The following is a 20,594-nucleotide window of genomic DNA, read 5'->3' on the forward strand; positions in this document are numbered from 1 at the left end:
CTCCCAATGCTCATTCCCAGACAACTGACAGTTACCCAGAGGATGAGTTTGGGGACAAAGGACAGAACTCCAAAGTGGTGGTGGCCATGTTCCAACAGGCTGTGAGGACCCCACCTTCCTCACTCAAAAGTGAGATTCAAGAAGACACCACTCAGGATGGAGAGCAGGGTCCTGGGTCCAGCTGGCTTTGCCCCAAGCCAGCGCTCCGCTCCCTGAGCCCAGACTCACAGCGTGGACAGGGCCTGGAGGGTGTCGAAGGCTCCGGGGGAGATGGTGGTGATGTGGTTGTCATAGAGCGAGAGCAGCCGCACGTTGCGCAGCCCTGTGAAGCTGTCGTTGTGGATGCAGCTAATGCGGTTGTTCCTCAGCATCCTGGGGAGGAGGGGACCCTGTGCCACGTCTGCCGCAGTCCGCCTGTGCCCGCGGCATCGGCCAGTGCCGGCTAGCTCTCCCTGATCCTACAGAAGCCCTCCACCGCACGGGGAGTACATGGCACACACTGGCCAGGTTCTGCACACCTGCCCTCACCTCCAGGCCGCCCTGCCTCTCAGGGCCTCGCGGCTCCGCCTGCCACCCCATCCTGCCTGCAGCCCACCTCCACTCACTCCCTGCACTCCAGGTCCCGCTCCACTCAATGCCTGGGGCAGTCGCTCCCAGCTTAAAGCCCACTAGTGCCATTCAAATTGCCCACAGAATCAAGTTTATTTTTTTTATTTTCTTGGTGGTACTCGGGGTGGAACCCAGGGGCTTTTCTACCTCCAGGTTATACTCCCAGACCTATTTTATATTTTATTTGGGAACAGGGTCTCACTAAGTTACTGAGAGCCTCATTAAATAACTGAGGCTGGCTTCAAACCTGTGCAATCCTCCTGTCTCAGCCTCCCAAGCATGGGGATTACAAGCATGTGCCACCACACCCGGCCAGAATCACGTATAAACTCCACATGACCTGTGAGACTGAGATGATGTCCACCCAGCCCCAGGCCACCTTCCCAGTCCAGCACCTGCCTCCGCCTCAGTGGTCAACAGACCCTGAGCCTGCTGCCCTGAGTCTGGCTCGGCCCAGCCCTACTAGGAGTTCTTTCTGGAGCTTTCTTCCTCCTCCTCTGCACCTGGGACAGCTCCTTTCATCCTCTGAAGCCTGGCGCAACCCCCTCCCCAACCAGAATCAAAAAGCAGAATCACACCGCCAAATACAGCAGAGGTTAAATGGTTCCTGAAGGCTCGCAAAGCTTGTTCAAACTTACTATAATAAAAGATATCTAAGCAGTATTCAATTTCTGCCAGTCAAATTGAAAAAGAATTAAAAATATAATAACAATGATGATGCCAAGGTCAGCTGGGCGTGGTGGTGCACACCTGTAATCCCAGTACTCAGGATGCTGAGACAGGAGGGTCAAAGGTTTGAGGCCAGCCTCAGCGACAGGGAAACCCTGGGGTTTTTTTTTTTTTTTTGTGTGTGTGTGTCGTACTGGGGTTCCTGGAAACCCTTCTACCTCCGGGCTACACTCCTACACTCCCAGACCTATTTTTTTATATATATTTTTGGAAACAGGGTTTCTTAAGCCAGTGCAGCTGGCTTCGAACCTGTGCGATCCTCCTGTCTCTGCCTCCCAAGCGTGGGGATTACAAGCGTGCGCCACCACGCCCAGCTGGGAAACCCTGTTTTGAAATAAAAGGGAAGGGAGTATAGCTCAGAGGTAGAAGGATGCCATGCACATCCAGAGAGGTCCCAGGTGACTGACCCACTACCGTGTGTGGTAGTGGGGATCTCATGTGCCACCACACCTGGCAAGAGGGCATGCCTTATGTCAGTTGTCCTTATCCTGCCAGTAATAATTATTAATTAATAGTAAAATATTAATAATTAATAAAGAAGGTTAAAGTGAGCTTTGGGAAAGAATGGGTATGTTTATGGCATAGATTGTGGTGATGGGTACAGGGACAAATCTACACCTATATGTAGGTACATACGTGTATGTATGTGTGTGTAAGTATAGAAATAGATGTATGTAAAAGACTGGGATAGTTGTTTATGCCAACAGTTAATGTGGTCATTTTGGACAGTGGTGAGGCTGTGGGCATTTCTCTTCCTGTGTCCACACCATCCTGGCCTTCATGAGCTTTTTCAGCTTCCTTCTGTTTCCAGCCCCACCCACCCTGGCCCTCTCCAAGTCTTCCTTGGAAAGAACACAAGTGGGTTGAGAGCCCACGGCACCTTTATTCAAGAAGTAGCAGGCAAATCTAAAGGAGAAAGAGGCAGCCAGGTAGGAGCAGCCTGGGGTAAGTGGCTGTGCTCCATTCACAAATGAAAAACGCAAGCTGCAAAAACAGTGCCTAATGAAATCCCCTTTCTGTAAAACACACAAATAAAAATCCACAGGGAGTCCTGTCACACATTCATTTACCGTCCACAAATACAAAGACGCGTGCTCAGAAGACAGGTCTGCACCCCGCGGCAGAGCGGGAGTGTGAAGCCGGGCAGGCGGCTCCTAGAGGCACCTGCTCCTGTACTGTAGCCTCTCCCCACATGGAGCCGTTTAGATTTAAATGAACTGAAATTAAATAAGTGCTGCACAGCCACATGTGGCTCCCACGTTGGACAGCACAGAGCTGGGCATTCCCATTTCTGTGGGAAGGCCAGCTGGGCTCTCTGCTGGACACTAGGTGTCCACAGGGTCACCTGGGCAGAGGGGCTCCCTGTGGTGTTCACAGAGCTGCAGTGGCCGCAGGGTCTCTCCTGGCTCCTGGATCTTGGCTCTGAGTCGTGGGTCCCAGAATCCCAGGGCTGGCAACATCCTCGCTCTCCGTCCACCAGGTCCCCTCCACCAGGCCCCCTCACGGCCCCCAGCCCCTCCTGCCTGCAGCCCTGCTGTGCTCCCGCAGCCTGACCACAGGGCGGTGGGGGGAGGGAGTCCTCGGGGGTCCCGCCTCTCCACCCCTGTGGCCCTTCACCAGGCATCCACCCACACGCCCATGCTCCTGCAAGTGGAGCTGAGGGCGCCATCTCCCTCCTCCCGTGTCCTTCCCTGCTGTGCACCCCACCTCGGCTTGACTTTGCACCCAGCCCCACACACTCACAGAGTCCGCAAGCCATCCAGGCCCCGGAACATGCCGCTGCGGATGGACTCCAGCTGGTTGGCGGTCAGGTGCAGCTCGCTCACCGAGGCCGCGCCCTCGAACGCCCCGTCCTCGATCTCAGACACCTTATTGTTGCTCAGGTTACTGGAAGAGGAGGAGTGGGGAGGATTTCAAATGGCTGCACCCAGGAGCCCTCTCCTCCCACGCCAGTGCCCCGCGCCCAGGGGCCTCCTCCAGACTGTCTCTTCCCTTTCCACCCCAGCCAGCATCCTGACACCTTCCCGCCCATGGGCAGCTCACATTTTCTTCAGATGTGTAAGTTTTTTAAACATCCCTGTGGCTTCCAGGATGGAAATCTCATTATTGTTCAATCGTCTGTAAGAAGCAATGAAGAGAAAGTACACACCAGTAAATGATGGATGTTGAGGTACCTCCTGAACGGAGGCTTCCTGGGATGCTAGCAGAAGGGGCCTCCCTGAGGAATTTTCTCGAAAGGCCAACTGATCTCATTTCAAAGGGAGGCTGGGCCTGCTGCTGAGGAAGAGGTGGACGGGGATATTTTTAACATTAAAAATGTGGCGCACACTTGTAATCCCAGTACTTGGGAGGCTGAGACGGAGGATCAGAGAGGTTCAAAGTCAGCCTTGGCAACGTGGGAGGCTCTCAGAAACCTAGTGAGACCCTGTTTCCAAACAAAGAAATAAAATCAGGCTCGGGGCACAGCTTGGAGGTAGAAAGCCTATAGGTTCAATACCCAGTACCAAAGAGAAAATGTTGTGCAAATCTAACATATGTAAAGGGTAGATTGTGCATGTACATACATATGCAAAAATTCTAAGATAAAGAAAATAATAGTTAAAGGGTGGCCTCAACCCAGTATGAGCTCATGGAATCATATCCTCCAAAAGAAAACAAAGTCATTGAGGAAAGCCATTCCCAGTTGAGGCTGACCACCCTGGGTGCCAGGGACGGCTCTTAGGGGCCTCATGGGGTGAGGGCTGTGTCCTGCCAAGGACAGCAGCCAGCATACTCCAGCTGGTCCCCTAAACAGAGCTGGGCCCCAGGAAAACCTGTAGCCGGCCCTGGGGGTTAGAGGGCACCAGGGGCTGGGGGTGTGGGGCCTCACAGCTCGGCCGTGGACTGGGGGATACGCTCGGGGATCTTGGAGAGCTTCAGGCTGGAGCACTCCACCACACTGGCCTCACAGCGGCACTTGTGGGGACAGGCCACGTCGCTGCTGCACTCGCTGTTCAGCTGGTAGTCCTCAGTGCCTGTGGCGAGCGAGAGGGCAGTGGGCAGAGGGCGGGGAAGGGTCCAAGCAGCGCAGCCCACCCAGGGCCTCCCGGGCCCCCGATCCGCCCACCCACGGCCACCACCCCTCCACCTTGCCCGGGACCCCCAGTCTCCTACCTGGAATGAAGTACTGCTCTTTGGCTAGGGAGAGAAGCAGACAGGTCGTGATACAGGGGCAGCCAGGCCGCCCACGCCCACCCCCTGAAGGCCCTCGGGGATGCAGCTGGGGCCCCAGCCCCTCAGCACAGCCCTGCGTGCAGAGGCCTTGCTCCAGACCGCTTGCTCCTATTCCTTGCCCGGCCAGAGCTGGGGCAGCACCACGTCCAGTCGAACCCCTCACTTGCAGTGGCACAAGCCAAGACCGCCAAACTTGTAGATCTGGACAGGCAGGGGTGGCATCGTACCCCAGACCCAGGATGGAGGCTCAGAAGCCAACCCCGCTGTTCCCTGCCAGATGCTGGGTGGACTGCAGAGGGCATTTCTGCTGTCCCAGAGCCCGGAGGAGGTGCCCATCTCACTGCAAAGCTTCCCAGGGCCTCCCTAATGACTTCCAAGGCCTGAGTGCAGTGTGGCACAGAAGAGCTGACCTGGGGCAGAGGGGCCAGAGGGACAGGTGCCACCTCCACTAGGGCTGAGGGTGGACTGAACAGCCTTCGCAATACAATTCTAGGGTGTGGGGACTGCACCCTCCAGTACGGGTCCAAACTGCCCCAGGATACGCTCTGTGGAGCTTGGGTCCTGGGCAGACCGACGCAGACACAGGTGGGCGCCTACCTGAGCACCGGAACTTCTTGCTCTTGATCTGCCCGATGCGCTTGTTGGCCAGGCGCCGGGGGCTGGCGCAGCGTGCCCCGCTGGTCTCAACGGGGTTGGTGCGCAGGAAGTCTGCCAGCCACTTGAGGTTGCAGTCACAGATGAAGGGGTTTTGGGCCAGGTGTCTGTCCAAAAATCAGCCATTAGAGACCAGGGCTGCAAACCTGCACCCGCCTCCGCCTGGAAGGGACCCACTGCCTGCTGGGGCCTTGTGACCACTCGGGGCTTGGAGCCTAGAGCAGGCCGTGGGAGAAACGAGGGTGGGTGACCACCTGGTGCACCCTGCGGCTGTGGAGAAGTCTTGGCCTCGAATCACACATCACAGCAAGAAAAGGGCTCTACGGCTTGGAGCGCTGCAGCAAGAAGCCTAAGCTCCCTTCCAGCCTCATGTTGTCCCTCCTCTTTTACCCCGCCATCCCTCCCTCATCCCCAGGACACTTCACAAGCATGAGTAGAGACCTAGAACTGGACAGAGAGCCCTTGTTCCTTTACAGGCCGGGAAGTGGTCAGTACCACACCAGGCCATGGCCTTTGGGCCTCCCCAGGGGCCACCGGCCCTGGCTTCTCCCTCCTATAGACGGGGCAGCAGCCCATCCTCCACAGCTGCCCTCCGGAGGGTGCTGAACCCGGGGTGGCAAGGCTGGGCCTGCTGGAGCCCCTGGGCTGCACCTGGAGTCACTGTGCCCAGCCCAGCCACAGGGGTGAGGCTCTTGTTGGCCAGTGTGCAAACCTCTTGAGGAAAACTCAGATCAGTATCCAGAAGCCCTTCCTGGGGGATTACAGGTCTCCCTAGCCAGGCTGCCTGTGTTACCAGCAGGTGGGAATGGTGATGGTGGCGGGGGCGGGGGGGGGGTGTCAGCTATAGACCGTGGGCCACTGTGAGCGACCACATAATTAGTGGCTTTCCCATTTACAGGCCTCAATTGCCCCTGCAGACTCAGACCGGCCACACTGAACCACGCCAGCAGCAGCCCCGCCCACCTGTATCTGGGCTACCGCTGCACGGGCGTGTCTGCTTAGGCTGTCTGAGGAACACGGTCAGGAAGAGCATTCCGGTGCCTGTCCAGGCCACCCCGCCCAAGAGCTGTGTGAGCAGGGCAGCCCAGGGCCACTCACCATGCCTTGAGGCTTCTCCTCCACCCAATGGCCCAGCCCAGTCCCTGCTAGGTGCCGCAGTGCTCCCTAAGCTGAAGAGTGAACCTGGTCCAGCATCTGCGCCCAGCCCAGCTTAGACCTTGGCCGCTCCCTCGCCCCCACATTGTCCCTGGGCTCTGCCTTCTGGCCCTACTTGGGATGCTGCCCCCCTCAGCCCTTTCCTGGCTGCCCTCAGCTCCACCAGGTGAGCGAGGACCTTCCTGCCGCTCCAGCATCCAGCTCAATAGTCGTGCCCTGTTTCTAAACTGTCAATTCACACAGAGAAAATGTGTTTGCTGACTCCCAGGTAGTTTGTAGATAATGTGAAATACGCCAGGATCCTGGGGCTGCCCAGTGGCCCCATCAATCTGTCTGTGCTTAGTGCCTGGGCCTCTCTATCCTAACTGATCCCCTCTATGGCAATCGGCAGAAAAAACCGTTTAAAATCAATTCAATTATGATGTTTATGTGTGCGTTCAAATGCCCAAGGGGTGTGGAATAGAATCCAACTTTTTAAGCAGCAGACTATTTGGGTCAAAAATAAACTATACAGCTTGAGCCACCCCCAGGGACAAGGGGTTTCTGTATAAACTTGAATGTTTGATAAAAATTAGAAATTTTAACAGTAACAAAGGTCAGGGAGCTAGAAAGAGCAAATGTTCAGGGAGAAGGGAGAATACTCTTGGGACAGGATAATGGTGTTAAGGGCACGCCTAGAAATGTGTCACCCAGGGGGCCGTGCAGTTACCTCCACAAACGTTTCTGATAGTAAGAGGAAAACGAGGACTGATTCGCTGTCTTCCTCAGAATACACATTAAGGAGTCACAGCATTGCGCAGCAGCAGTCTTTTGGGGAAGAATGCCCCCATCATCAGTCATTAGGGAAATGCAAATTGAAACTGCAATGAAATACTACTGCACACGGACTGGGATGGAGTAGCATCCCATTGGACGGTTGTAATCAAAGAGACAATAAAAAGTCAAACAATGCCAAGTTTTGGACCCCTCCTTGTGATATGCCCCTGGCAAGAGTGTTAAATGCTACAGCACTGTGGGAATCACTGCTGGTTTCTGTAATAGTACAATGTAAATGTACCCACTGAGCCAGCAATTCCAAGAGAAATCAAAGCGTTTGTCTACACAAAGATTAGTAAGTGAATATTCATATGGCAGCATTATTCCCCAGGACCCCAATGTAAAAAAGATTAGAATGTTCACCAACTGGGATGGATAACAAAATGTGTTCTAGACTATACAGCGGGAAATTATTAGGCGATAAAAAAGAATAAAGTACTGATACAAGCTGCAATATAGATGAACCTCAAAAACACTATGCTGCCAGTGTGGTGGTGCACGCCTGTAATCCCAGTATTTGGGAGGCTGAGATGGGAGGATCTCAGGTTAGAGGCTAGCCTTAGCAACCTAGTGAGGCCCTGATTCAAAATAAAAAATAAAATAGGGCTGAGGGGTGTAGCTTGGAGGTAGAATGCCCCTGGATTCCATCCCTAGTCACACACACACACACACACACACACACACACACACACACACAGGAAAGAGAGGGAGAGGGAGAGGGAGAGGGAGAGAGAGAGAAAGAGAGAGAAAGAAAGATAAAAACAAAATAAACATTGTGCCAAGTGAAAGAATCAGTCACCAAAGACTGTGGCATAGTGTATGGTTCCACTTTTTGAACTGGCCAGGTGATCTGCAGAGCAGAAAGCAGGTGAGTGGTTGCCTGGGGTGGGGCTGGGACTGGGCACTGACTTGTACATCAGGGATGTGGGGTCGTGATGGAAATGATCTAAAACTGTATGATGATAAAACAAGTCCGTGAACTTACTAAAAGTCATCGAACTGAATACTTCGAACACGTGAATTTTATATATGGAAGTTTGACCTCAGTAAAGATGGGTTGTTGGGGTTTTTTATTTGTTTGTTTGTCCATTTGATATGGGGTTCTGCAACGTTGCCCAGGCTGGCCTTGAACTCCTGGTTTCAAGTAATTCTCCTGCCTCAGTCAACTTAGCAAGACCTTGTTTTAAAATAAAAAATTTAAAAAGGCTGGCGGTATGCCTCAGAGGTAGAATGCCCCTGGGTTCAATCCCCAGTATCCCTAAATAAGTAAATAAATAAATGACTATATTATCCCTAAAGAAAAGGATGAGAGCAAAATACCACGTCTCCAAATGTCCCCTTTCTATTCCCCAAAACCTAGGCAAGTTAAGGGGACGAGGGCCAGCCTAGGCAGGAAAGTCCAGGTGCACATTATCTTAAAGGACACTGGCTTCCTCTGGTGCACACCGGGAACTGGGGCAAGCTAGCGTTAGCAGTACACATCCACCTTCCTGCAGGTGCGCTGGGGCAGCTGCTTCCTGGGTTGCTGGTCACACAGGCAAACTAAGCTGCTCCTGATGTCACTGCCTCTGCAGCCGGACATATGAAACCCCTCTGGGTGGGGACAGGCAGGAACTGAGGGTGCTGTGGGAAGGATACGCGTCACGCACCCGGTGGACTGCCACTGGACACCGTGAGGGGGAGGACGGGCTGTCTGCAAGGCACTTTCAGGGACAGGGGTGCTATCGGTCACCCCGTCACCACAGAACTCTTCTTGGAGCAGGCACTGATCTCTGTGAGCTCTCCCCCATAAACCCTAGGTCTCCCATGCTGCCTCTGGGCATTTTTTTTGGCCTGTCTGCAACCCGCCCCACTGCCCTGGCACAAATGGGCCATGGACATGATCTGTATCTTGGATTTGCATTTCTTTTACTCTGGTTCCAAATTTTACTTCAGTAGTTACTTCCCAATAGGGCCTCATGAAAGTCCAGTTTTGCTTTACGGCCTTAAATGATGAGGTGAATTCTTCTAGAGGAAGTCCAGTAGGGGGAGCCTGATTTCCCAATGATGGTAAATGATGGCCGAGGTCAAAGCCCTGCTCTCCGGGCTATTCGTCCGCCTTGGTGAGTCACCTGACCTCCTTCTGCCTCAGTTTCCTTACAAATAAATCAAGGGTGACAGGCCCTGCCTCCCTGTGGCTGTCCTAAGTGTTAGATAATACGTGTCAGGAACAGTGGCCCCGTGAGCCTCTCCATCCCACTCCCCAGCCCAAGGCTTCCTGCGCGGGTCCCTGTCATCAGATCTCCTTAGCACATTTCCCTCAGCTGTTCTGTCACTGCTTACAGCAATCCACCTTGCCAACGCGTCTCTGTGACCTCTCATTTCACATACATGGTAAGTTTTCCCATGGGGTGCCATCTTCCTCTCCCCAGCTGTAAGTAAATTAATTAGCAGGCGTCGAGCTACAGGCAAATGTGTGGGCCGTAATGAGTTTGTCTGTGCAGCTGACATCCCGCTGATATGCAGAATCCCCGGGGAACAGCCTCAGTACCTCTCACTTAAGGGTTTGGAACCTGTCCTGCGGGCTGCAGGGATGCTATGTCATGCTGAACACCACCCAACAGGGAAGGCAACAGCAAAGGGCGTGGTAAAATGAGTAATCAATGCCTATTACACGTACACCATGTGACCCACGGTCAGCCTTCCACTTAGACTGCAGGCTCAGGACCGATGGTGCAGAGGAAGGAGACACCTAAGAGCCCAAGTCCAGCCACGTGGCCAAGGGGAAGTGCTCCCGGGCGGAAGCATTCTGGCTAAAAGATCAGAACCACCGGGTGTGGTGGCACAGGCTTGTAATCCCTGTGCTTGGGAGGCGGAGACAGGAGGATTGCACAGGTTCGAAGCCAGCAAGAGACCCTGTTTCCAAATAAAAATATAAAAATGGCTCTGGGAGTGTATCCCAGAAGTAGAAGGCTTTCCAGGAACCCCAGTACCACCACCAAAATAATAATAATAATAATAATAATAATAATAATAATAACAATAATAATAATAATAAATAATCAGGACCCTTTCTAAAACATAATCACAACAGCATTACCAAATGAAGAAGCAACATTAGGATTCAAATACACCATTTCCAGAGACCTAGTGAATGAATAGGCAGTGAGATCAATGGGTGTTTTTATTACAAAGAGGAAACTAAATGCCACGTGCCTCCTGATAGACATATACAATCTCACCTAGGAAGTCCTCTGGCCAAAAAAATCAATCTTCAACCAGTCAAACCTGAATCTGACTAAGCTCCTAGATCCAGTCTCCAATCTGGGAGTGAGGCCAGAGGACACGTGGTATCATCTCATGGGGGCACCAGCAGCTCAGTCCAGACGGGGGGGCTCAACAGAAACAAGGAGGTGATGTCTTCACAAATAAATTGCAAAGGGGAAAATAAATGGAGAGGATACCGCCAGACAAAAGGTGACTTAAAGGCAGGCCGGCCAGTCACACAGTTCTATGGCCTTACTTAAATCCTCAAAACTTTGTGTGCTACGTATAAGACAGAAGTTCAATTACTAATTAGATATTTGATGATATTGTTTAGCTTTTAGATATAATAAGTGTTATAGTGAGTGTGTGTGTGAGTGTGTGTGTGTGTCTGTGTCTGTGTTTAGTGCTGAGCATGAAAGCCAGGTGCTCTGTCACTGAACTATATAGCCTCAGTCCTTCTTATTTTATTTTGAAACAGGGTCTTGCTAAGTTCCAGGCTGGCCTTGAACTAGTGATCCTTCTGCCTCAGCCTCCCAAGTAGCTGGATTTACTTACAGGTGTGTACCACTGTGCCAGGCTTGCAGTTGTGCTTTTAAAGAATCTTTCCCTTTTAGAGATATAGATGAAGTCTGTATGTCTATATAGATGACAAATACGTAGGATTTGCTTCTAAATAGTTTGATTTTAACAGAAGAGAGGGAGGTACAGATGAAATTAGACTGGCCCAGAGTTAAAGTTGGGTGATGAATCCTTGGCGGGGGGGGTCACTCTACCCTCTAGTATGCTTGAGACTTCCCACAATAAGGAATTATAACAAATTACTAGGCCTGATAAGAGGCATACTTGGGATTTGAACCTTTGACTGTCTAACCCAGAGTCCCTACTCTGCAGGAGTCCACCCTAGTGAACTCAGCAGTTCAGGTGTGGACAGCTGCCCAGGCCTGGACACTGTAACTACCGCTGGGCCCAGCTGCAGGAGCCCTTTTGCTATGAGGAGGCAGGGAGGCTGTGGAGGAGGGCAGGAGGGCTCACAGTGTCTGGATGGCCCGCAGGGAGGTGAAGGTGCCCTTGGCAAGGCTCTGGATCTTGTTGTCATACAGAGAGAGCAGTGAGAGGTTCTGCAGGTCCTGGAAGGCGTCGGGCCGGATGCAGTTGATCTTGTTGGCATTCAGGAGCCTGCGGGCAGAGCCAGGGCCACGAGGTAAGGGAGAGACAGGAGTGGACTCTTCACACACCCTGGCACCTTGCCCAGTGCTGGGGAGGCTGGCCCCTGCTGCCCGGTCCACACAGAGGAACAGGAAACCTCGTCTGCCTCGTCTGTGCACAGACACCTGGAAAACCTTCCTCTCCTCTCCTTTTAAGAAACTGCTAGAGATGCTTCCAGAGATCCCAGGGAAGCTCGGGCAGAGCCCCCAGAGGCATCTGGGGCTCCCCTTCCTTTCAGAGTCCCAGCTAGTTCTCCAGGTAGCTGGGCAGGAGCCTTTTCATTCAGTCTCCTGGTCCCAATATTCATAATTTTAGACAGTGCCTAAGTGTCCCCTACAGGGGACAGCACTGTTCCCAGCCAAGCTGAGCACCTCAGGAATACAGTTTGTGTCTTAGAAGTCCCTTGGGCTCTGGCATCCTGTAAGAAGTTCTGAAATGGCCTCTATGACCCTGTCTGGCCTCTGCAGAGCCCTGCAGCCTCTCAGCCTTACTGGGTCACCTATTTCCAAAGCTCCTCTTCTAAGTAAGTCCTATATCCGAAAGAGGCTGGAAGGCATAGTCCGGGAGGCAGAGGCATGGGGGGCTCTCCCTTGGCCTCCCTTCCGAGGACACCCTAGGATTGGTCCTTACAGGAGCTGTAGCGTGTACAGGCCTCCAAACACACCGCGAGGGAGGTCTGTGATCTTGTTCCCATAGAGGACCCTGCAGAGAGGCAGCAGAAAGGGAGAGATCGTTAAAGGGCCGCCCAGGGCCGCCCAGGGGTTCTGCAGATGCCCCTCCCAGAGCAAGGCTAGGCTGGTCCCATTGCCCACATCCTCGCAAGTATATTTGCTATTGGAAGTTGCCAGCAGATGGCGGTAAAATGTCTTCAGAAAGGGCCACCTGTTTCTGATTTGTACAGTTTCCCTCTGGGCTAGGGGTGGGTGGCTGCAATCCCCATTGCTACCAGGAGCAGCCCCACTTCCCTGCATATTTACACACACACACACACACACACACACACACACACACACACACACACACACACCTCTCACAGAAGCCTTCAAGGGACCCTTCCAGGGAACCTCATGGGAAATCAACCTGGCCCAGGATCCAGAGAAGAGAAAGAAAGCCCCACAGGCAAGACTAATTAGCATATTTTTCGAGAATTTCAGGAGAAAAAAATAGAATGGCAGACAGCATGTGTAATATAAAATCTTGGTGCTAGGATTGCAAGTGGAATGTGTGTGTGTGTGTGTGTGTGTGTGTGTGTGTGTGTGTGTACACACTTTGGTATTTGCAAGGCTTTCTGTGTTGAGCATGAATGAATGAATTTCCTGCATAATCAGGAGAGGGGGGAAGCAAAAGTTAAAAAAATATACATAGGCAGGAATGTGTTTAGGCAGACTGTGAAAACATCCAGGCATTTGGGCAGGAGAGGGTGTATTCCATTCCCAATGTCATAATCAGGTTCCATAAACCACCTTTGTAAACACTGTCAGAGTAAGAGCCTTGTTTGCTGTCTCTGCACACCACCTCAAGGTCCCTCCCGGAGGAGGGCACAGCAGAGCAAAGCCCCTGGGGGGGGATTCGGGTGGCCCATGTAGAGTGATGCACGGGTCAGTGTGGTCTGAGTGGAGTAAGCAAATGGGCAAGGCGTGGGTTTACCCAGCCAGAGTCAGGGAGCCTTTGAGACGTGCTCAGATTGAGCTGAGAAACATCCCTCAAGCTGCTGTATGCCTCTGCAGGCAGGAGATGAAGGGTCAGGCTGGCCAAGGTAGACACAGATGATGGGATTTTTCCCTTTGCCAGGCCCCTAATGTGTGCCACCATGTGTCCTGTGCTGCCTGAGGGCAGGTGGGAACACCACTCCTAAGAGTTAGCAAATGGCTTTTACCCATGGCTGGCCCACCACACCTTGGGATTATGTTTATGTGGCAGGATCGCTGCTGGAGGTGAAGGTCACTGCCCCGGTGGATGACTGGATAAGGCTCAGGGCCTTCTGTGGGGAGGAGGGTCCAAGACGCCTGCCGCAAAGAAATCTGGGAAAATCCTCACTTTGTGTGGAGCGCATCCCAGTAGTGGGGGGCAATAGCCCAGGCCAGCTTTTCCATGCACTCAGCCCTTGATCTTTCCCCTCCCCTCTTCCTTCTGCCCCCTCCCTTGTGGAGGGTCACCCCAGGAGGAAGGAGGGAGGCCAGCCCTCGAGGCCGAGTGGGCGGGGCTTGTGGAGGGACACGTGGTCCCACTCCTCCTCCCAGGTGCTACTACTCACAGTGAGTTCAGGGAGCGGAGACCCTGGAAGGCGTCGGGCGCGATCTCGGCGATCTGATTGTTGCTCAGGTCTCTGCAAGGCGAGTAGGAGACCCGGCTGCTGAATCCCGTGCTCCCAGCCGGGCCAGGTCCCCACTACCTTATCCAGCCGGCCCGCTGTGAGAGTGCAGGGGCTTCTTTGAAAGTAGAAAAGTGGAGCCAGGCGTGGTGGCACACGTTTGTAATCCCAGCGCTTGGGAGGCTGAGACAGGAGGATCGCACAGGTTCGAAGCCAGCCTCAACTACTTAATGAGGCTCTCAGCAACTTAGTGAGACCCTGTTTCCAAATAAAGTATAAAATAGGTCTGGGACTATAGCCCGGAGGTAGAAAGCCCCTGGGCTCCACCCCCAGTACCACCACCACCAAAAAAAAAAAAAAAAAAAGAAAGGAAGGAAGGAAGGAAGGAAGGAAAGAAAGAAAAGACAAGACAAGACAAGACAAGAAAAGAGAGAAGTGGGACTAGTTCCCCCAGTCAGCGGGACGTCCCGGGGCCACCCTTCCTCTGCAGTCTGAGAGTTGGGCACGAGGGGGCGCTCCAGCTCAGGAAGCGATCGGCATCCTGGCTGTCTTGTGGCGCCCTCATATCCCTCAGGGTGCCTATTGGTACCCAAGTTGGAAAGGGAGGTTGGCCAACAGCCAACCTTGGGCTTAGCACTCATTCTGGCCTCGAGGAGACAACCCTGCGAGGCAGTAGCACCACCGCCATCCCTAGGATGCCTCCCCACCCCGCCCCCCTCGGGGACCTCAGCGGGAGCACTCACATCCTGCGCAGCTTTCGGTAGGGAGAGAAGGCTCCCGGAGGGATGGACTTGATTCCATTGAGTTCCAGGCGGCTGTGGAGAAGAACTCACGGGAAGGATGGGGCCCCGGTCACCCTGGCCCCACCTAAAACAAGCCTCCCCCCACACACACACACCTCCCTGTCCTCCTCTAGAAGATGAAGGGAGGGCAAACCTGCTGTGATCTGAGCTCTTTTATCTCAGGCTGGAAGGGGCTCACGGGATGCAGATCCTAGGAACTAACCCCCCCTCCCCCCCGGTCTGGATGAATGGATTACTGAGCCCCAGCCCTCTGGAGTTTCCCGGCATGGGCAGAGAGCTCAGCTGGGCAGGGGCAAACTGTCTCCTCCATTTGCCACTGAGGGGCCTTGGGGCAAACCCTGGGATAGCACCTGCTCCGGCCCTTCAGTGGACAGCCAGAGTGGCCCGGGTCCCTGCACCTGCCTGGCCGGGTACTCACATCTCTGTCATGGTCTCAGGCAGGTTGGCAGGGATGGCGGTGAGGCCTTTGCCGCGACAGTCCACGATGCCATTGCTGCAGGTGCACATGGCCGGGCAGGAGCCGGAGGACAGGGTGCAGGAGGGCACACGCCCCGCCTCTCCCTGGCCTGCAGAAACAAGGGCTGTGACCTCAGGGCTCCTGCATCTGGACACCCTACCCCCCTGCAGAGCAACCAGCGGGGATGGGGTACATGGTGGCAATTTCTGTGGATGAAGATGAACCAGAAGAGATGGCCCCAGGTACGGGGAATCGAGATTCTGAACTCTGATGTCACTCCATGACACCTGGCACACAGCAGCAGGTGTTTGATGGCTGAATTCAGTCTGAATGGAACCTCACCCGAGTGTGAAATCCTGGCTCAGAATGCGGAGGCTCCAGGTTCTAGTCCAGGTCTCCTAACACGCTGAGCCCGAGTCCCCACATCCACTGCAGGAGGATGCCAGCACTGAGCCCGCTCTGCACCACGCGCTGTCTTTAGTCAGCGTGTGTGAATCTCATTTAAACCCTCCCCTGGGAGGAGCATACCACTGCTGCCATTTTACAGGTTGGGACACTGAGTTCTCTGCATTAACTCAAGCAGCTGCCTTAGTGGGTATAGTGAAACCTGAATCAGGCCCAGTCTCTGATCTGGAGAGCCCACCCTTGAAAAGTAAAGTGTAACTAACTAGAGGGCGCCATCTACATCTACAGCTGGTTGGACTCCCCCGAGAAGGCTCTTCCTGCCCTCTACCCAAGCCACTGCTGTTTTGAGATCTACCACCAAAGATTTGCTTGGCTTGTTTGTGAAATTTACATAAATGAAACTATAAACTAGGTTCTCTTGTGTCTGCCTTTTTTGCCCAGTGTAAGATCATTGTGGATCCATCTTGTCATGCGTATCAACAACTTGTTCTTTTTTGTTGCTGAATAGTTTTCTAGCATGTGGGTGTATCAGACTTAGTAAATGTAGTCTTCTTGGGGGACATTTACCTTGTCTCCACTTCAGGCTCTTGCAGAAAAGGCTGAATATCAGTGTGTTTCATGTAACACACACACACACACACACACACACACACACACACACACACACACCTAGCAGTGGGATTGCAGGGCCACAGGTAGGTGTAGGCTGACTTTCGTGGATTCCTCACCCCACGGTTCTGCAAAGTGGCTGAGCTAATTTACACTGTCACCAGCCTTCTAGCATCGAACCCTTTCCTCAGCTGCCCCAAAGGGTGGTGCAGGGACCAAATGCAATGAAGCTTTGAGGATCCAGGGCAAAGCCTGATAGTGCCCTGCTCAGAAAGGGAGTGGCCAGGTGCACAGACTCCAAAGAAGGAGATAATGTCAAAAGTTTTTCTACTACTATTCCTAAAATCTATGGCAGCTGCAGTTACTCAGAGATGTGGCCTCAAGCCTGGTTCTCCTCACACTCAGGATGTGCCCACGTGTGCATGCTCACACGCACATGCACACACACTCCACCCATGCTTCCTGTGCTTATACTCTCACACACACTCTCCCATGCACACACACACACGCACACACACAGCGGCCCTGAGCATAGCAGTGTGAGTCTGGTCTCTTGCGTCCACTAGCATCACGGGGAGGTGACGGCCACACCCCGGGCCTCGCACGGAGGCCAGGAGGTCAGAAGGCCGAGCCCAGCGGAAGCCCTCCTTCAGTATGCCAAGCACCCAGCAGGCCCAGGTCCATGGGTTTGGGAGAAAGTCTGGCCCTAGGCCCTCTGTTGTCCACTCCTATTTCTTGATATGCGCCAAGCACAGGCGGAGTGCTTGAACACGCCACATGTACCGGGCATGTTCACAGCGCTTACAGCCTACTGGGGGCCGCCATCAGTCAAGGCGCTCCTGGACTGAACTGGCCCTCTTTGGGGGCACGGGCAGCAGATGGAAGGGCGCAGCCAGCAGGGGGAAGGCTGGCATGAGGGCACTCGCTCACGCGAGGCTGGTGCAGTGAGTGGGGGAACTGGGCAGGGGAGGCACGGCTGATGACCAGGGCCTCGAGGGATCCAGGGCAACCAGACTCCCGGGGTCACAGGAGGGCCGGGCTGCACACCACAGAGACCCCAGGCTGTAGGTCTCCCAGGCCTCTCTGGCTGCAGTATGGAGATGGAAGGGAACGCCAGGTGGAGAGGAAGGGGCACAGGCTCTGGCTCCACCTTAGCTGGAAGCAGGCCAGAGGGCCCTGCTCAGCTGCCTGTCAAGGAAGGAGGGGCGAGGTGGCTCCAGGAGGGTGGGGTGGGGTGGATGGGAGGCAGGAGGTTGGGGGAGGGCACAGAAGGAGGCCCTGAGCAGAAGCAGAGAGAGTGACGAGGACAGAGGGGACCGGGCGTGGAGGTACGCGGGTGTGTGATGGGTGTGGGGACACCGCAGGAGGGATGGGAGGCAGGAAACAACCGGTAGAGACAAAAGGCCGTGGGAGGAGCGAAGGCGATGGATGGGGCAGGAGGAGGAGGAGGAGGTGAGCACCACAGGAGGTGATGGGAGAGACCAGCGAGATGGGTGCCAGGAGGAGAGGGCTGGGCCAGTGTCGCTGCATGGTTACTGGAGAAAGGCAGGAGGAATCAAGGTCTGGAAACAGGCAGGACGCAGGAGAGGACCAGAGGCGGGGCTGTAGGAAGCAATGGGCAGCCACTAGAAGCGGTGGGCGGAGACAGGAGTCAGTGGGCGGGGACAGAAGGCGATAGGTGGAGACAGGAGTCGATGGGCGGGAACAGGAGGCGATAGGCGGAGAAGGAAGCAATGGGCGGGGACAGGCTGTGGTGAGCGGGGACAGGAGGAGATGGGCGGATATAGGAGGTGATGGGTAGAGACGGGTGATGGGTGGAGACAGGAGGCGATGGGCGGGGACAGGCTGTGATTGGCAGAGATAGGCATGGTGGTGGAGACAGGAGGTGGTGGGTAGGGCAGGTGGTGATGGGTGGGGACAGGCAGGACGGGCGGGCCAGGCTTTGGTAGTAGGTGGTAACAGGAGGGTACTGGCCTCTACCCACCTGAGCAGCTGAACTCACTCTTCTGGACCTCGGCCACGTTCAGGCCACGCAGGCTGGCGGGCCCTGAGCACTGGGTGAAGAGCCCGATGGTTGGCCGCTGCCTCAGCCACTGTGAGAGCCAGGCCAGGTGGCAGTCGCAGAACAGGTGGTTGGAGTGCAGGCGGCTGCGGGAGGGCAGGGCGGCTCACAATCCCCTTGTCCCCACCCGGACTGCTGGGGGCACATCGTGACTGGAACCTGCCCAGCAGCCACCAGCTCAACCACCCACTTATTTTCAAACACAAAAAAGGCCATTGGCTGTCCAAGGCAACCCCACTGAGGACGAGGAGGCCCTGAGGCTTCAGACCCCCTTCCTCCTGCTCCAACTCACCAGGCCTACGCTCCCAGGCTGGCCTGTGGGGCGGAGGAGAGCAGCCCTCACTGCTCCCGGCCCCCACCCGCCCGGGACACCACCCGCGGCCCCGGGCTCACTCACAAGGTCCGGAGCTTGGGCATGTGGTTGAAGCTGGACACGGGGATGCTGGTGATGTTGTTGTTGTTCAGGGTCCTAAAGGGAGGAACCAGAGTTGCTTAGCATCTGCCCAGCAGCACTCAGTGAGGCAGGACCTCTCTGCTAACCAATGGGGAGCATCTTGAGCCAGGTTCCATGGTCCCCTTGAGGGGCCCCAGCACTGGGCTGGCCACGGAGGTGGACAGCACTGAAGGACACGTGACACAGACCCCATCAGGAAAGCCCTGGGCTGGGCTGGGAGCTGCAAGCCAAGGGCACTGAGGACTCCACGCCTGGAAGGACAGGGAGACAGACGGAGCCTGGGGAGAGGTCTGGTGCCCATGCATCTCACACATGAGGGAGCAGGACCCCATTCCAGCTTCATGTGTGGCTGCTCTGGAAGACATCTCTACTTGCCCAGGGCTTTGCCGGTGCTGGGTAAGCCTGGGGCACTGCACCTGACCCAGGAGGCCTGCCCCTGCTCTCGGGGATGCCAAGAGGGCGGCTCCTGCGCCCTGTGCCCCTGCCTCCAGAGGCCCGGCCACCATACTTGGCCAGGTGCCCTGCTTTCCCAGGTTTTACTTACAGCACCTCCAGCCCCCGCAGCGCCCGGAAGGCCCCTTCCTCAATACAGCTGATGTGGTTTTTGTCCAGTTGTCTGTAAAGCAAAGAAGGGCTATAGAGAGGGGGTCACATGGCCTAGGACAGGGGTGTCCAGACGTTTTGATCAAACACTCTGTTATCTTTTATTTTAATTTTAGTTTTTTGGTGGTACTGGGCATGGAACCCAGGGGCTTTTCTATCTCTGGGCTATCTCCCAGATCAATTTTATATTTTATTTGGAAACAGGGTCTCACTAAGTTGCTGAGAGCTTCACTAAGTAGCTCAGGCTGGCTTTGAACCTGTGTGGTTCTCCTGTCTCAGCCTCCCAAGTACTGGGATTACAAGCTTGGGCCACCATGCCCAGCTCTGTTATCTTTTATTTATTTTTTTCAGAGAGAATGAATTTTTTATTTAAACAGAATTGGACAAGCCTTAATTATCTGTAACCCAAAGAGTTTTTTTTTAAGTAAATAATCATGGGATTTATTAACAAGCTTCTGCTATTTAAAAATGACTTTTTTTGTTTTAGGTCCATATAGTAGGTTTTGTTTTTTTTTTAACTCTGTTATCTTTTAAAGAAGGGACAGGAGCCCAATCCTGCCTCATTACTCTCTGGACTGATACATGTATGAATCCAAATAACAAATATTAGTAAAAGTGGATTTCATCTTGTTTTCAGTTAAAACAATAAGTAGAAATAACAACAATATTCCTCTTCCCAACTTTGCATATCCCTAGGGAGCAGACTCCTTCCTCACGTTTTGAAGACCACGTAGGGGAAACTGGCAGCTGAAAAATGAGACAAAGTGGGACAGGAGCAGAGGCAGCCAGGGCTGGCACACAGCTTTTCACCCAGTGCCAAGCGAGTTTGACTACCTGGAGTGCTGCTTTCAGAGCAAACTAAAGTTGTGACTTGAGCTCTGTGGGAAAGAATGCAGTGATCGATTACCAATGTCTGCCATGGGCATGGGAGTGGGGTGTGTGACGAGCATCCAGGCATTTGCCATCCCTGCTGTAGTCGACCTTGGGGACATGTAAGCCTAGACCAGAATACATTTGAATAATAACATGCCAGGCATGGTGGCACCTGCCTGTAAATCCGGCTACTTAGGGGGTTGAGGTGGGAGGATTGCAAGTTTGAACCTAGCCTGGGCAACTCTGTGAGACTCTGTCTCAAAATAAAAAAATAGAAAGAGCTGGGGATATAGCTCAACGATAGAGCTGAGATTAGTCCCTGGTGCCACAACGGTACTACTGCTGCTAATGATAGTAACTCATTACACTTAAATAGCACTGGACAGAGC

General features: G+C 54.0%; 1 protein-coding gene across 1 annotated transcript in view; it reads right to left on the reverse strand.

Moving 5' to 3' along the window:
* Nucleotides 1-20,594, reverse strand: part of SLIT1 (slit guidance ligand 1) — a gene marked incomplete at its 3' end in the record, with an annotated part of 178,907 nt that overhangs the window by 38,130 nt on the left and 120,183 nt on the right. The window contains exons 6-19 of the mRNA XM_080695380.1: nt 19,274-19,345; nt 18,673-18,744; nt 18,198-18,361; nt 15,161-15,308; nt 14,683-14,754; nt 13,883-13,954; nt 12,259-12,330; nt 11,455-11,598; nt 5,149-5,312; nt 4,492-4,515; nt 4,208-4,352; nt 3,382-3,456; nt 3,082-3,225; nt 229-372 (exon numbers count right to left, since the gene is read on the reverse strand). Of these exons, the coding sequence (XP_080551506.1) occupies nt 229-372; nt 3,082-3,225; nt 3,382-3,456; nt 4,208-4,352; nt 4,492-4,515; nt 5,149-5,312; nt 11,455-11,598; nt 12,259-12,330; nt 13,883-13,954; nt 14,683-14,754; nt 15,161-15,308; nt 18,198-18,361; nt 18,673-18,744; nt 19,274-19,345 (1,512 nt within the window). The remainder of the gene's footprint in view (nt 1-228; nt 373-3,081; nt 3,226-3,381; nt 3,457-4,207; nt 4,353-4,491; nt 4,516-5,148; nt 5,313-11,454; nt 11,599-12,258; nt 12,331-13,882; nt 13,955-14,682; nt 14,755-15,160; nt 15,309-18,197; nt 18,362-18,672; nt 18,745-19,273; nt 19,346-20,594) is intronic.

This window comes from Muscardinus avellanarius (assembly GCF_963383645.1).
Source record: "Muscardinus avellanarius genome assembly, chromosome: 4".
Classification (NCBI taxonomy): Eukaryota; Metazoa; Chordata; class Mammalia; order Rodentia; family Gliridae; genus Muscardinus; species Muscardinus avellanarius.